This window comes from Elephantulus edwardii, unplaced genomic scaffold (assembly GCF_000299155.1).
Source record: "Elephantulus edwardii isolate Elephantulus edwardi_28Jun2011 unplaced genomic scaffold, EleEdw1.0 scaffold00121, whole genome shotgun sequence".
Classification (NCBI taxonomy): Eukaryota; Metazoa; Chordata; class Mammalia; order Macroscelidea; family Macroscelididae; genus Elephantulus; species Elephantulus edwardii.
Genome location: NW_006399871.1, coordinates 3,943,039 through 3,960,256, shown reverse-complemented (window position 1 = coordinate 3,960,256; position 17,218 = coordinate 3,943,039). Strand labels below are relative to the sequence as shown.

General features: G+C 44.3%; 1 protein-coding gene across 1 annotated transcript in view; it reads right to left on the bottom strand.

Annotated features, from left to right (window-relative positions):
- Positions 1-16,967, bottom strand: part of LOC102872723 (serine protease 46-like) — a 26,932-nt gene extending 9,965 nt beyond the window's left edge. Inside the window, exons 1-5 of the mRNA XM_006893040.1 lie at positions 16,928-16,967; positions 13,771-13,948; positions 13,326-13,592; positions 13,276-13,278; positions 11,879-12,035 (exon numbers count right to left, since the gene is read on the bottom strand). Coding sequence (XP_006893102.1) covers positions 11,879-12,035; positions 13,276-13,278; positions 13,326-13,592; positions 13,771-13,948; positions 16,928-16,967 — 645 coding nt within the window. The remainder of the gene's footprint in view (positions 1-11,878; positions 12,036-13,275; positions 13,279-13,325; positions 13,593-13,770; positions 13,949-16,927) is intronic.
- Positions 16,968-17,218: the final 251 nt, after the last annotated feature.

The following is a 17,218-nucleotide window of genomic DNA, read 5'->3' as shown; positions in this document are numbered from 1 at the left end:
CTGTTTTATACAATCTTTTATTTACATTGTGTTTCATACAATCATTCATATCTTTTAACTTTCCTTTGTTATCTTTTTCCCATTTAATCTCAAGAAGGTCATTGTCTCCGTTTTTTACTTTGTGCAATTTATATTTAAATTTTATTTTATGCTGGTTTACATACAAAGTTCATATACATTGTTTTTCACACCAGACCCTTCCTCTTTCTTTTACCAGTCCCTCCCTCCACCATCAAATTTGTGACCCTATGTAAGCACCCCGCCCCTTCTTGGATCCTCGTATACGCTCCACAATGATGGTCCTATATAGTATTTGTCATTATGAGACTGAGTTCACTCAGCATAATGTTCTCCAGTCCCTCCCATGTTAGGTAGTAATTTATAAAATCATTGCTCCTGCGTGGTGTGTAGTATTCCACTGTGTGAATGTACCATAAGTTCTCAACCATTGGTTTGTGGTTGAACATTTGGGTTGTTTACATGTTCCTGCTATGGTGAATAACACTGTTATGAACATTGGTGTACAAGTCTCCGTTTGTGCCTCATTTCTCTTTTTCTCAGGGTATATTCCAAGGAGTGAAATAGCTGGTCCTATGGAATTTGTATGTTCAGCTTTTTAAGGAAGCACCAAACTGACTTCTAGAGTGACTGTACCATTTTACAAGAGCTGGGAGCTCTTATACACAGTTGGTGGATTGTAAAAGGGTACAAGCATTCGGGAAGACAGTTTGGCACTTCCTCAAAAAAGCTGAACATAGAAATTCCATATGACCCAGCTATTCCACTGCTTGGAATATACCCTGAGAATATGAGAACTTAGGCACAAAGAGAGACTTGTACCCCAATGTTCATAGCAGTGTTATTTACCGTCGTAAGAACATGGAAACAACCACAATCGAATGAATTGAGAAATTATAGTACACAGTGGAATACTATGCAGCATGCAGGAGCAATGCTTTTGTAAATTATTACCTAATTTGTGAGGGACTGGAGAGCATTATGCTAAGTGAACTAACTCAGTACTGAATACGACCCTTATTGTAGACCATGTTTGAGGATCCAAGGGGGCGAGCAGGGGCGGGATGGGCTGGGTGGAGAGTTAATCATGGGAACAGTACAATTTGATGGGAGGGTGGGGTGGGTGAAGGAAAAGGGGAAGGTCTGGTGTGAAAAACAATGTGTACAAACTTTGTAAATAAACCAGTATAAAATCAATTTTTAAAAAATGTGCATGTACAGAAACAATGTTAACAAGGACAGCACGCAGCATGTTTAAAAAGGCCATAGCCATGACGAAGACACAGAAAAGGCTGTGATTGACTTAAATCACTGCTGGCTTAATGGAGTCATGCAGCGCCCTCCCCTGTAACGGACCTGAGAGAAGCCTGTTACAGCCAGCATGAAATGGGAGAGCGTGCACAAGGAGGGTTTTGCAACTTTGTGCGTTTGAAGTCCATTTCTTGAGAAGTGTGTTGGGAGTTGTATGGCCAACGTTGTAAAAAGCACAGATCTCAATCCCAGTCTTGGGAATGTCAGTCTCGGTCGAGAGATTGCTGGTCATGAAGGAAGTGGTGGTGGCCTGGAACCTGATAGGTGGCAATCCAGAGATTGAGAGCAATCTAGATGATTCTCAGCCATGCCGTTTTTACCGTATGTCTGCTAGAAAGTGTTGTAGTTCATTGACAAACCCAGTTCATAATGGGATTTAAAAAAAGGTGGGTTTCTGAATAAAACCTGTAGTGATACAGTAAAAAAAAATATTTTTTTTAAAAAGGTCATAGCATGTTCATAGGGTCTCTATGAATTATCCTTGACTCGATAGCACTTAACAATAACAATAGTATGAAATCACTAAACCCTAGGGCATTATACCAGGGGCTTTATAATTTAAAGTGGAAGATGACAGGGGGCCTTCAAGTGTTTCTTTGTTTCTGATCCTCCTTTTCAGATATATCTGCCTTGGTAAGTGTTTATTAATGAAAGCCAGTTCTAGTAACTCTTCATCATCTTCCTATACTTGAATTCATAACCTTTTGAATAAAAAAAGTTCTTTTCACTTGTTGTTGTTGTTGATATGTGCCATCGAGGTGCTTGCAACTCATAGTGACCCTCTATGTACAAGAGCTCTAAACTCCGTTCTATTCTGTGCCAACCTCGCCATCTCAAACGCACTTATTCCCACCACTCCAGTCACAGAATCGATCCATCTCATCGAAGGTCTTCTTCTCCTTTGCCGCCACTCCACTCTGCCAAACATAATGTCCCTCTCCAAGGACCAGTCCTTCCTTGCAACAGGCCCAAAGTATGTCAGACTAAGCTTCAGAATCCTTGACTCCAAGGAGCATTCCAGCTTCACCTTTTCCAGGACAAACTTGTTTGTTCTCCTATCAGTCCATGGTATATTCAACACTCTTCTCCAGCACCACAGCTCAAAGGCCAGTGTCTCGGATGATCTGTTCTGCATACATATTGAAAAGGTATGGAGACAGAATACATCCCTGACGGACCCCCTTCTTGATTTTGAACCTTGCTCTGTTCTAATGATTGCCTCTTGGTCCAAGTATAGGTTTCGCATTAGCACAATCAAATGTTCTGGGATTTAAAAAAAAATATGTGGAGTTGTTGGGGACTGTTAGGAAGGAAGAGAGATGTGGGGGTTTCCATTCTCTGAACATTCCCTCTAAATAGTGAGGTAGGGGTCCCTCCCCCAGAGGGCTAGCCATCAGAGGTGGAAGATGAGCTTGAAAGTGGGATGAGGTTTGAATTAAACAGATTTTTAAATACAGGCTTTCGTAGGGTGTTGTTTTGTGAATCATGGTGACCACAAGGGTGTGGAGTAGAACAGAGGGTTCTTAAGGTCATGACCTTTGGGAAGCAGGTCATCAGGCCTGTTTCCTCAGGTGCCTTGGACGGATCCAAACCATCAACGCTTTATCTGGCATCAAGGGCAACTGACAGTGACTGAAAATGATAGACTCTGCCCAAGGTGATGTTGGTGGGGGTGGGAGGGATTTCATTAATAGGACATATGAAGGCAGTGACTTAGATGAGACTTCATGTGGAAATCCTAACAAATTGAGACACTTCAAGAAATAATTATAAAGGAAATACTGTCCATGCAAATTCAGACACACGTGTTATTGTTGTTGTTATGTGCCATCAAGCTGCCTGAGACTCACAGTGACCTTATGCACGATAGCTCTGAACCCTGTCCTATTTTGTTCCTTCCAAAGATACAGCTGTCTATCGGGACATGTAGAAATCGATTTAAATCGATACTTTCTGGAAGGAGAGGGAATGAAAGACAGAAGGGGAAAACCAAGTCAGTGTTGGAAATATTAGGCCATTTCTTGGTATAAATGTTTTCCTAGCTTCTGAGGGTCCAAAGTAAGAAATACCCCAGAGATAACAGGAGACAGAGAGACATTCACCAAAGAAATTTTGAAATACAGACTTTTCACAGGATGTTGCTAATAGTTGCCATTGAGTTGATGCTGGTATTAACCACTGTGAGGAAAAAGCCAGGAACAAACAACAAAATGTAAATCACCCACTGAATGGATAAAAGTCTTAGCTTTCAAATATTGTCAAACAAAATCTCCAATGAGAATAAAAACATCTGTAGTTGGAGGAGAGACAGATAAGAAGGCCCAGGGCAGTGGGCCCGTAACACATTCAGAAAAGATCTAGCTAGCTTGAGGGAGTTTTAAGGTCAGCAAAAAGATGAAAAAGAAATTATTTGTTATCATTAGTTATTTATCATGGCATGCTTGAATGAATTAGGACTAGCAAAATGGGCATATTTATGACTTAAAAAGCAAAAGAATCATCGACCTGAGGTACAAAAACAATAGCTTGTTTGTTAAGAAAAGGAGGGAAAGGACATTCATCTTGAATGTTTCACTAAAGATAACAACAAAACAAACAAAGAGGAAAATATAAAAACATCTCATGGTAAAACATGTATGGGGACCCAAGTGGGGAAAGGGGGAGCAGAGGGGTGAGGACAGGCAGAGGGAGGAGGTGATTAATCATAGGGTCGCACAATTTGATGGGTGGAGGGAAGGGTGGGTAAAGGAAAAGATTTGATGTGAAAAACAATGTATACGAACTTTGTAAATAAATCCGTTTAAAATAAAAATGTTATTTAAAAAAAAATAGCATACTGGACAGGCTCGCAAGTACGTCCAGAACTATGGTCTCCATGGTTTTACAGACAATTTTATCCAAACTTCAAGGAGTTTATATTATTTCCAGAGCATGGATCAACATTTTTCAAGTGAAGCATAATCCTGACAGACTCAACAAAGAAGAGCATGTGTGTGAGGAGGGAAGCTGTGTGGCCACGTGGATTGCGTCGCCTAGGACTGTCCGTTCCTGGGGGGACAGTACCTTCCCTGAGCAATGCTGCCTATCCCACGCCTGGCTCAGGCCCCAGCACACTGTGTCTACTGGATGAAGAAATGAATGAACAAAATATGTTCTAAAAAAAGATACTATCAATCTGAAGGCAGCAGATTAATGAGACAAAGTACACCCTGCGCAGGGAGAGAATATTCCTGGAATGCAGTGCAGATGGTCATGAGGCAATCTGCTCACAGGACTGACTCAGCACGTTAAGAGTTAATGCACTGAGTCATCTGGATAGATAAACACAATTTATAAAATAGAGCCGCTGTTCCAAAAATAAAATACCATAGTAAAAAAAAAAAAAGGAAGGAATGGCTCTCTCCCTAACAGATCGTAGCCAAATTAGCCCATGATTCATGGTGAAACACGAGGAGCATGTCCGTGGGCGTCAACAAGGAAAAGTGTAGCTGTGATTCAAGGATGTTTCGGGAAGTGGTACCCAAAACCATGAGAAAAGGAGGGGGAAAGAAGCTTAATGTAAAAGAAATGTTGTTGTTAGTGTTAGGTTCTATGGAGTATGACTCATAGCGAGCCGTTGAACAGCAGATCTGAGCCCTGCCCTGTGCCACCCTCAGCATTCTGGCACACTTAAGCCCATTGCCACAGTCACTGTGTCAATCCATTTTATTGAGGCTCATCCGCTGATCACTGACCATCCCCCCTTTCCAAGCATGATGCCCTTTTCCAAAGAAAAGCTCCTCCAAACAACATGTGAGATGAAGCTTCACCATCCTTGCCTCTATGGGTCATTCTGGCTGCACCTTTCCTAAGACTTATCTGATCTTTTTGGCAGTCCATGGGTTATTACGTTCTTCTCCAACATCATAACTCAAAGAAAGGCAGCTCTTCTTCTGTCACCCTTCATCATTGCCAAGCTCTTAGAGGCCTAGCTTGTGACTGAAAAAGGCCATGGCCTGAATCAGCCACAACGTAGTCTTTAAAAGGAGAGACAAAAATAATTTCTAACTGTAGCTCATATGTACAAGAGTCAACTAAAAACCCAATACAAGAGTTCAGTAAACTGAACACACGTCTTCACCATGAGGATAACTCTGAGAGGGAGAAAGGATGAAAGTGGAAATAAAGAAAGGTTCTGGATCAATTAAGGAGGCAGTTGTAAACAGTGATTAACTCTAGGTGTTAATTAAAATTTAAATATGTGTGTAGGAAAGATGAGGCGACCAATATGTGTATGAAATTGGGGTGCTCTGTGGGAGAAAAAGGGACAATCTCCGCCCATGTAATTTAGAGCCTCAGAAACCCAGCTACAAGTGGATTCAGACTCGAAGTCAATAAAGGTATCTAAGAAACCACTGAAAGGAGAAGGAATCCCTAAGAGGCACAGTTGGTTAAGCATTTGATTATTAGTCAAAAGGCTGGAAGTTTGAACCCACCTAAAGGTGCCTGGGAAAGCAGGCCTGGTGATCTGCTTTGGAAAGATCAGGATCCTGAAAACCCTATGGTCTATGGGATAGCTCATGGCGTCTTCATGCATCAAAAGCAACTCATGAATAACTAACATCAAAGGGAAAAGTAGCACCAGTTGCTCTGCTGGAGAAGGAGGGACATTCTCCTCCTGCACCAGTCAGATCCCATTTGACGGTACACACACAAAAAATAAGAAAATAAAATTAAAAAAAAAAAAGGAAAAGTAGAATGGAGAAAAAGTAACATCTACGAGGCAAAAAGAAGTATTTTTTTAGTAAATGGACTAAAACAGACTCTCAGATGTATTAAAATTATGTATATATACACACATATACATATATAGCATCCATATTTAAGCTGATTACAAGAGACATACTTGAAACTAAATGACATAATAATTCCTGGGAGATCAAGCAATGTTCTGGAATGAAGTTCTGCTTAGGGCAAGTAAGCAAGAAAAAGAAAGACATAGATTAAAAGGGAAGTAGCTAAACTCTCACTGTTTTCACAAGATATATCTTGGAAAACAAAAGAGAATCAACTATATCCAGGAAGCTTGCTTGCTCTTGGATAACAAAGAAAAACTGCCATGCTTACATTAAATGTCACAGGAAATCCCAGTCCAGAATCAGCATTGACGTTTCCCACAAGTTCTTGACACGCAATGTGAGTGAGTCTGGAGGACATTATGTTGAGTGAAATCAGTCAGTCACTAAAGGACAGATACTGCATGAGCCTACTTATATAAATATTTTGGGACTGGGATTGCAGTGCAGCTCCTTACCACTAGGCCAGGAGAACTTCCTTATAAATATTTTTAAAAATACATGCACGTACAGAAACTAGCGTTCACCGGTGGTTGACGAGTGGAAGCGGCACAATCACTCTATAGAGAGTTAAGCGTTCTTGTTTCTCTTGCTTCTCCAACTCCTACCAACTCACACATAGTCCCAAACCTTGCCCACCCTCCTCCCATCCTCACAATCCCCACTGTGTTTGTCTCAGTCATTGTATCGCTGTGTCGATCCATCTCATTAAGGGTCATCCCCTCTCTGTCTGGTCTTCCATCTTTGCAAGACATGGTGTCCTTTTCCAAGAACTGATCCCTCCTGACAATATGCCCAAAGTATATGAGACTTGGTTTTTTGTTTGTTTTGGGTTTGGTGATTTATCACCCCCCCCCTCCTTGTTTTGTACCATCCAATTGGATCTGACTGGCACAGGAGGAAATTGCCCCACCTTCCCCAGCAAAGCATCTGGTGGATTCAAACCACGCGCCTTCAGGATTGCAGTGCAGCTTCTTGCCACTAGGCCACCAGAGCTCCCTACGAGACTTGTTATTTTTGATGATAGGAGAGGCCACACTGAAATGTGAAATGTGAATAGCCTGATCTAGGTCTATAATGTCATTTAAGAAGCAAACACACAGCTCATATTTGGCAAATGTTAGAAAATATATGAAGTTGCAATAACAGCCAACAAATATATATATATGCAAAAACATATGTGCAATGATGGTGGTGGTGTGTGCTGTCGAGTTGGAACTGACTCATAGCTGATCCTCCAGTGGGTTTTCAGAGGCTATAAATCTCATGGGATGGCTTGACGGCTTGTACTCAACAACAACAAATTTCGTGGGATGAGATTGCCCATCTTTCTCCCTCAGAGCAACCGGTGAATTTGAACTACCTGCCTCTGGGTTGGCAGCAACTCCTTACCACCAGGCCACCAGAGCTCCCTCACATGTGTACTTTCGTTGTTACTGAGTACTGTTAAGTCAGAATCAACTCATAGCTGACCCTCCAGTGAGTTTTCAGAGGTTGTAAATCACATAGGAGGAAATTGCCCATCTTTCTTCCACAAAGAAGCTGATGGATTCGAACCACATACTTTTGGGTTGGCAACACAATTCCTTACCATTAAGCCATATGTGCACAGGTGTGAGATTGTGAGGTGTGAATACCTTGTGTATGTTGGCATGTGTGTGTGTTCATCTATGTAATACAACACATAGGGGCACAATGATCAATACTTCTTAGATAGAAACAAATATTGCACAGGATTGACTTCCTGAGTTTGAAGACATAGGACCATAATCTTGGGAGATCACCAGGGCAGTTGGCAGAATGGAGCCCACAGGTTTCTGTTCTGCATCCTTGAGTGGCAAGCAGCTACTGAGGTCTTAAAAGCTTACAAAAACAATAATTATATATTGTTGTTGTTAAGTGTCATCAAGTCATTTACAACTCATAGCAATCCTATGAATGAAAGACCTAAACACTTGTATAACTTTCTTCATTTCTCCAGGTTCACAGGGTTTCCAGAGGCAAGCTATTTCGGAAGTGGATGCCACTCTTGCTTCCAAGTTTGGTTTAATCGGGGAGCTCCACCAAACACTGTCCACCATGGGTAACCATTCTCACATTTGACACATCAGTGTCTTAGTGATCAGCATTACAACAACCACAAGTTACCTTTGTACAGCAAATGGACAGACCAGTGCTATACCACTTAGAAGAATGTTTGATCAAAAACAATTAAAACCAGGCCTGAGGACTGCAGACTAAAATCATATTGTAGTCAACATAAAAACTATCCATCTTTCCTTGTCAGGGGCCAAAGATAAAGACAAACAGAAAATTGTAACACAAAGAATAAACAAGTCTACAGGACTAACAAGCTACAAAAACCACAGCTTCATCTACCCCAGGACCAGAAGAACCACCACCAGCTGCCGCTAATGACCAGTCTGATCAGCTAGAAGGCGAAAAAAAGGAACAGAAATTAAATTCTTAAAATGTCCAGATTTACTGGACCAACTGAAACTAGACTCTCCGCTCTAAGATTGTTTATAAATCTTGAACCCAAACTACTCAAGTAGGAAGTAATAACGTTCTAACTAAATAACAGTTTGACTCATAAGAGAAAGATTATTACCAGAGAGTTACTAAAAGTTCAGGAAGATTTTACCTGCATGGGATATTAATGATGGTGTTTGACAATTCCCATATTGTGTTGGTTTCATCTTTTTTGTGCAGTGGGAACACTGCATGGTTTTCAACCAGGAAAGCTGTGTCAAGGTGTGTGTGTTCTTTTCATATCCCTGTGAGAAAATTCTTTGAGAAGCTGAACTAGATGAACAAGAATGTGACATCAGGTTTGGAGGACAATTCATCAACAACCTGTGCTATGCAGATGATACAACCTTGTTTGTAGAAAGTGGAGACTTGAAGCACTTACTGAAGAGAAAAGACTATGGAATGCATCTGCATCCCAGCATCAAGAAAACAAAAATTCTCACCTTTGGACTAACAGGCAACACCATGATAAATGGAGAAAACGTTGAAGTTGTCGTTTCACTTTACTTGGATCCAAATCAAGACCCATGGTAATAGCAGTCAAGAAATCAAAAGACATGCTGTTGTTATTGTTGATTGGCTTTAAGTTGAGCATGACTCATAGTGACGCTTTGAACAAAAGGCCTGAAGCCCCTCTATAACTACCAAAATTTATCCAAGTTCAAAGAGTTTCCACAGGCATGTTGTTTAGGAAGTGGATGCCACTCCTGCTTCAACACCTGTGATAGAATGCTATTGGTTGAGTTCGCCTGCAAGGCATAGCTACCCTGTGTACAGCAGCTCTGAACTCTTCCTTGTCCTGAGCCAGTCAACACATCAACCCCCATTGCCCCAGTCACTGTATCAATCCATCTCATCCGGGGTCTTCCTCTCCTGTGCTGTCCCTCCACCCTTCCAAGCGTGATGTCCTTCTCCAAGCACCAATCTCTCCTGGCCACATGCCCAAAGTAAGTGAGGCAGAGCTTCAAAATCCTAGCCCCCAAGGATAGATTTGGTTTCACCCTCTCTAAGACAGAGCTATTTGTTTTCTTGGCAGTCCATGGTATGTTCAAGACTCTTCTCCAGCACTACAACTCAAAGGCATCTATTTGTTTACTGTCATCCTTCATCATTGTCCAACTCTCTGAAGCATAACACATAACTGAGAAGACCATGGTCTGGATTAGCCACACCTTTGTACCTAAACTGACATCATTGCTCTTCAGCACTCTGGAGAGGTCCATAACAGTAGATTTTTCCCAATGCAATTCATCTTTTGATTTCCTGACTGCTGGTGTTAGGAGTGTTGATTGTGGATCTGAGCAAGCTGTAATTGCTAACAACCTCAATCTCTTCTGCATCTAATATGATGCTGCCAATTGGCCCAGTGGTGAGAATCTTTGTCTTCTTGATGTTGAGCTTCAATCCATATTGAAGACTACAGTCCTTGACCTTTTGCAGCAAGTGCTTCAGGTCCTCCTTAGATTCAGCAAGCAAGGTTGTGTCATCTGCATATTGTATGTTGTTGATGAGTCGTCCTCTAATCCTGATATCACAGTCCTCCTCATAAAGCCCTGCTTCCCAAATGATATGTTCTGCACACACATTGAAAATATATGGGAACAGGATGCATCCCTGACACACACCTTTCCTGATTTTGAACCATGCAATGTTTCCTTGCTCCGTTCTGGGGACTGCTTCTTGGTCTAATTATAGGTTTTGTATAAGCATGATCAAGATTTCTGAGATTCTCATTTTCCTCAAGGTTACCCACAATTTATTGTGATCCACACAGCCAAATGCCTTTGCATAGTCAATGAAACACAGATAGTCATTCTTCTGGTACTCTCTGCTTTCTGCCAAGATCCATCTGACATTGGCAGTAATGTTCCTAGTGCCACGACCTCTTCTAAACCCAGCCTGTATTTCTGGTAGTTCTCTGTCAATGTATTGTTCAAGTCATTTCTGGATAATCTTCAGCAGGATTTTGCTAGTGTGTGATATTAGTAATAGACATGTTACACTAGGGAAATCTTCTGTTAAGAAACACTCCTCTCCAAAACGCCAAAGAGTGAGGACGACCATTTAAAGACTAAGGTGTGCCTGATGTAACCCACAGGCTTTTTAATTGACTTCCATGCACCTCAAAGTTGGATAATGAATAAGGATGACCAAAGAAGAATGGGTGCCTTTGAACTGTGGGGTTGGAGAAAAGTACTATCTCACAGACTGCCAAAAGAACACACACACATCTATCTTGGAGGAAGCACAACCTTAAAGGCAAAGATAGTGAAACTTGGTCCCACATACTTTGGGCATGTTACCAGGAGGGACCAGTCCTTGGAAAAAGACATCCTGCTGGGAAAGGCGGAGGGTTGGCAAAGGAGAGGAAGAATTTCAACAAGGCGGAGTAACACAGGACTCTAACAAAGGGCTCAGATGCATCAGAGATTGTGGGTGTGGTGCAGGACAGGGCAGGGCTCAGCTCTGTTGTTCATAGTGTTGCCATGAGTCACAGTCGACTCAACAGCATCTAACAAAAACAACAACACGAAGCTCAGTTCTATTCTGACACACGTGGAGTCGGTCTCCATGAGCGTCAACTTGCCATCAACTTGATGGCAACTATTTCTTTTAAAGATGATGGTCTGTGTCACTTATGACTCTCCAACTCCATGCAGGATGCATCCTGCTGGAAACCCTGGAACACTAGAAACAGGGAAACAGGTGTGAGGCTGTTCAAAGCAGCAGGGTTTCGGAGAAAATGGAAAACTCCCTCAACACTTCTAACCAACAGAATGGATCCATTTGGGGTGTATTTACAAAAGAGACTATTTAGAGCTGCTCATTATTGAATTCAAGCTGCATGCCTCGAGCTGAATAAACATAAAATAGGTAGTGTTGAAAGGAAGATTCAAGCGGCAGATGCAGGTTTAGACCACGATGCCTTTGACGCAAAGCTGTCGCTGCCGCCATCTGGCCCAGATAGGAGTGCACATCCACACTTGTTAAAATGGCCTGAGACGCTTTACCTTATCACCATCATTGTGGATGTGCTAAAGGGTATTTTCACCCCCGTTTTACCACCTAGGAAACTGAGGTCCTGGGAGAGGAAGGCGTCCCAGTGGCAACACAGTAAGACAGGCCTCCTCCCACACCCCCACACCCCCCACACCCCAGGCCTCCCTCCCCACACTCCACACCTGACAAGATTCTACACCCTGCTGTGAGCTGCCACACAGCATGTCCTCCCCGAGGAAGTGTTCCTGGTCCTCCGTGAGGAGGAAATGATATTTCTGGTTGCAGACATTGTTCTTGATGATCTTGACAGCTATCTCCTGAAGACTGTAGGAAGCGTTTCTTTTGGTCCCTGAGGGAAGACAGATCCAGCCTGGGCACACTTGCGACTCACTCGTCCACCTCCTTCTTCACATAGCCTGAATTTGCCCCTGTGAGACTAACCTGCCGTGTCCTGTGATGGTAATTCATAAAGGCCTCTGCCCACAGCCTGACTTTGTTAAAGCCCCACCTCGTTGGTTTTGGGCGCTGTTGAGTCGTGTATGACCCGCAGTGATTCTGTGGACCACAGATTTGAACCCTGTCCTGTCCTGCGCCATCTTTATCATCCTCCATACGCTTGAGGCCATTGCCACAGCCACTATCTCAATCTGTCTCACTGAGGTTCTTCCCTTGCTTTTTTGACCCTTCCAGCTCATTAGAGAGACTAAGGAAAGGTCTTCCAGGGAGTTGGAGACATCTAGGTACCAAATGGGGGCCAAAGGGAGACTGCTGCATAATTGGAGATTTCTTAAAGGCAGGGTGGCTTAGCACTGTTTTGTGGCAGCTCTGCAAGACAGCAAGATTTCAGGGCGACTTACCACCTGGCCAGACCCCACAAAGAATCCCAGGTCTAGACCCCCAGGGTGGAAGCATCAGGGGCCATGTCCTCAGGAATTACGGGTGCCTTACACGAATCAGTGTGTACCATAGCTCAGTGCTTCCTCAGACCGGTACAGACCACAGACAGGAAACCCAGTAATGTCAACTGAAGGGGCAGCAGAAACCCCATTTTTTATAAACCCCCATTAGCGCTGGAGGCAGAAGCGGGCCATAAAAATTCTTGGCTTAGGGCAAACACGAGTGCCCCGGGTAAAGTCTAGTCTGTCCTTGAAAAAGTAAGGAATTAACTAGTGTCTACGTGACACAAAAGAAGTAAAAGCGGACAAAGTAGCCAGTCCATCAAAAGTCAACCCGCCAACCAAGATCGTAACCCCCCTGCCCTAACAGGGCCACTCAAAAGAGCTATAAAAGCAAGTGGGAGGGAAAACGCGGGGCTTTTTTCCGTCACCACCTTCCTGGGGAAGGGGAAAGCCTCCACGCGTGGAAAATTAAGTAATAAACGCTCTTGAAATGTCAGACGTGTTTTTGGATTTCTTTGAGGGGCATTTCGTGGGCACAATATCAACATTCATTGCCAGCATTGCAGGGTAGGGGACTGGCACTGGGTTTATCTAGACTTTGGGAGTCAAGGTCCACGCACATCTGCATATCTACAGAGGCCCGGCAGTGCCCAGCACAGCAATGCTGAGGAAATGTCAACGGGCTGGGTGATCGCTGCAGCCCAGAATGGGCCAGCATCTCAGCCTCCACTCACCCTGTTTCTTCTCTCGTCCCCACCTCGTCACCCAGCACAGGGAGCCGAGCTCTGGCTTATACTGGCCCGAGGGGAGGCAGACAGGCTGGATCTTGTGAGACCAGGAGACAGGGTCCTGGAGCTTCAGGAGCGCAATATCCCTGGACACAAAGTTGCTGAAGTTCTTGTGGATCACGACGGCACTGACCCGGAGCTGAGTGTCGTTCTGGGTGAAGATCTGGCTTCCCGTCGTTATCACTGTGTATTCACTTTCATTCCTGGATCTGCAGAGTCACCATTGGAGACATGGACTGTCACCAGGGCAGCTGGACATGGTTGTAGAGGGTCAACCAAGCCCCCTCCTTCCAGAGCCCTGGCTTCTCCAAATACCCTTACACCCCCACCCCCTCCGTCTCTCAGTAGAAGGCCGTGCCCTCAGCCTGGCTGGCCACGCAGACTGACCTTTGCAAGCAGTGCGCAGCCGTGAGGATCCACTGCTCATGGAAGAGGGAGCCGCTACAGGCATACACACCCATGAACAGGATGCTCACCTGCCAGGGCCACTTGCCCTCCTCCACCAACTTCCCCTCCACCACTCTGCGGGTGACGTTGGTGTGGCCACAGACCCTGATGAAGGGCACTGGGGAAAAAGAAGGGAGGCGGGGGGAGATGCTAGCCCCAGGTAACCATCAGAGCCCTGCACACAGCAGACCCTCAAGGCAAAGCCACTGTCCAGCCTGGTCACAGGGAGTCACATGTGGAGAAGAGCATCTCCCACCACCCTGAAACCAGCTAATAAAGACCCAGAAAGAGTTGGCACCCCCATTTACAGAAAATCAAGTGTTCAAGTAGGGGCTAGACAGAGCTGAGCCCTCACCAAGGACCAATCCCAGGCCCAGAGGTTGATCCAAACAGGTGACTGGGGGGGTGAGATTTCAACAGAGGGACTGTCTTCACCCTGGCATAAGAGGTGGAGTTTGATGAGGCCAGGATGTCACACCATACAGCCTCAACTCCGGCTTCATCCAGACCATGTCTGTGCCTTGCTCCTCCAATCACGGTTATTATTGCTTTGTACCTTTGAGTCTGAACCAACTCCTAGCTGATCGTCCAACAAGTTTTGAGAATTAATCACACAGGAGGAGATTACCCATCTTTCTCCTGCGGAGCTGAGGGTGGATTCAAACCATGTTCCTCTGGATTGGCAGCGCAACTCCTTACCGCTAAGCCACCAGAGCTCCTCAGTCATAGTTCCTTTAATTCTCATCACATGGCTGGGCTGGGCTATGCACAGGTGAGGTGCTTGTGGCCCACCAAGGTGATTGGATAGCTTGCTCGTACTTAAAGAAGATAAATGGAAATTCTGTGGGACTCATAAAACTCACTGCCGCCGAGTAGGAACCAACTCATAACTGACCCTCTGGAGGGTTTTCTGAGGCTATAACTCATAGAGGAGACTGTGCATTTTTCTCCCCAGGAGCAGTGGGTAGATTCGAACCACTAGGAAGGCAGCGCCTTCCCCCCCCCAATTAATTTTTTAAATTTATTATTCATTTCAATGAAAATTTACAGAGACTTTGGATTTCCATTCATTCATTGTTGCACTTTTCTCCCTTCCCAACCCTCCCCCCACCCCAGTACACTACGCTCTTGGAAAAGTAAAAGAAAAATTCTTTCATTGTTTACAATCACTCCCCCCAGGGCCTTCGCTCTGGACTCCCGTCATGACAAAAATACTTAATCACATATCCCTTTTAAACAGATTTCTCCCTCATCTGTTTCAATGCAGTATACATTATTGAACACATCTTTCTCAGTCTCCCCCCAACCCTGAGGTCAACCCTGTTTTACAACAGTGGTGCCATGCAGTATTTGTCCTTTTGTGACTGAGATACTTCACTCAGCATAACGTCCTCCAGGGTCACCCATTTTGAATAATATTGCATGAGTTCCTTGTTTTTCAATGCAGCATAGTATTCCATTGTGTGAATATACCACAGCTTCTCTATCCATTCATTTGTTGATGGGCACTTAGGTTGTTTCCAACTCCTTGCTATTGTGAACAAAGCTGCAATAAACATGGGTGTGCATATATCTGCTTGGATGTCAGTTATGGTCTCCTTGGGGTGTATTCCCAGTAGTGGAATTGCTGGGTCAAATGGTATCTCTATTTGCAAATTTTTGAGAAAGCGCCATACTGCCTTCCACAGTGGCTGCACCAGTTTACACTCCCATCAACAATGAATAAGGGTTCCAGTTTCTCCACAACCTCGCCAGCATTTGTTTCTTGCTGTTCTGTTAAACTTTGCTATTCTGACTGGGGTGAGATGAGATCTCATAGTTGTTTGAGAGGCATCACCTTTTGATTAGCAGAACCACCAGAGCTTCCTTTGTGGGGTTGGGCCATGACAGCAAAGTATATCGTCAGTTTTAATATGAGCCTTCACAGAGAACGGAAAGGAGGACTCCACCGTCATCAAGAAGAAAGAGTCAGGAATCCATGTGTCCTTTGGACTCTAACACCTTGGCAGTGAAATCTCCTCCATTCAGAAGACAGAGAGCTCTAACACTGGAGTGACGTCAACAGAGGTGGGAAAGTGGCAGAGAGTGATGTTGACTCTGCAGCCCCCAGAGGGAGGAAACAGTACCCTACATCATTGGGCTTGCTGTTGGCAGTCTTTTTAGGCATTTGCCAGGAGCTAGGTTTATTGATTCATAGAGCAAGAGCCTAGTGCCCTCTGGCCTGGGCTGGTCTAGTGGAGCAGGGTATTTGGGGGATCATTCATACTGGCAAAGCTAAAAGTTTAATAACACCTGCTTGAGCAGTGCAGAGGTCAAGGCCAAAACCAAAGAGGTGGAAAGCCAGAGAGAGGTAAGCCTCTGGGCATGACTGAGGAGAGAGGCTGTCCTGACTGAAGAGCTATATCCTGAGTTGTTCCTCATCCTAAATTGCAATCCTGATAAACCTTGTAACTGTGAGAATCATCTTTAAGTTTTGTGCAGCCATTGCAATGCATTTCAAACCCAGTGGAGAAGAGGGAATGCTGTGGGAAGGACAGTAGATATGAACATTGATAGGTTTGGAGTGTGGAAGCTTGATTGGTCAGAGCAATTGACCTTCAATGACCAATGCTGTGAAGTTAGAGGAGGCCAGATGCCTCTCCCACTTTTACTAGGATGTACCTACCACCAGCTGCTTTGCAGGAGAAAGATGAGAAATCTCTTCCCATGTGATTAACTGCCTCCGAAAACCCACTGGAGGGTCATCCAAGGGTCAATTCCAATTCAAGGGCACATTCCACCACCACCACCACCACAATCTTCTTCATAGACACCATGACACCATTCCATATAGCCAGGTAAAGTCAGACACTGTGGCTCAAACTGTTTTACCGAAGTCTGCTTCTACCCTGACTTAAAAGCTCAGAGCTGAGAGGCCTCACCACTTACGTACTCTGAGGTTACCTCATGCCCTCACATATGGTTATGGGAAGACATGAAGACTCATCTCTGTGTCCCTATTAAGTCAGAATTCCATGACCATCTCCATATCATTCTAGGCCTAGTGGTCATTCACTATGTGGAACAGTACTTTTAGACCCTGAAATGTTACTGATACCTGAGGGCAGGGAAGCCCACTTGCAGTAGAGGGAAACCATCGTTCTTCATCCATTCCTTCATCTGCTCAGTGTTGCCTTGTTCTGGGAGAGGAAAGCCTAAGTTCTTGAGTTGGAGAGCAGGTCCTCATTCATAGATGCCACCCCCAGCGCATCATCTGGCAATTGGCAGAACTGGAAGCCGGCAGGAAACCCAGGATAATTTGTGATGATTCGACAGGGGAGCTTAGCTAAGCTTTTCACTCTCAAAAAAAAAGTCTACTGAAGTCTGGTGTTGAGTGCGGACTCCGTCC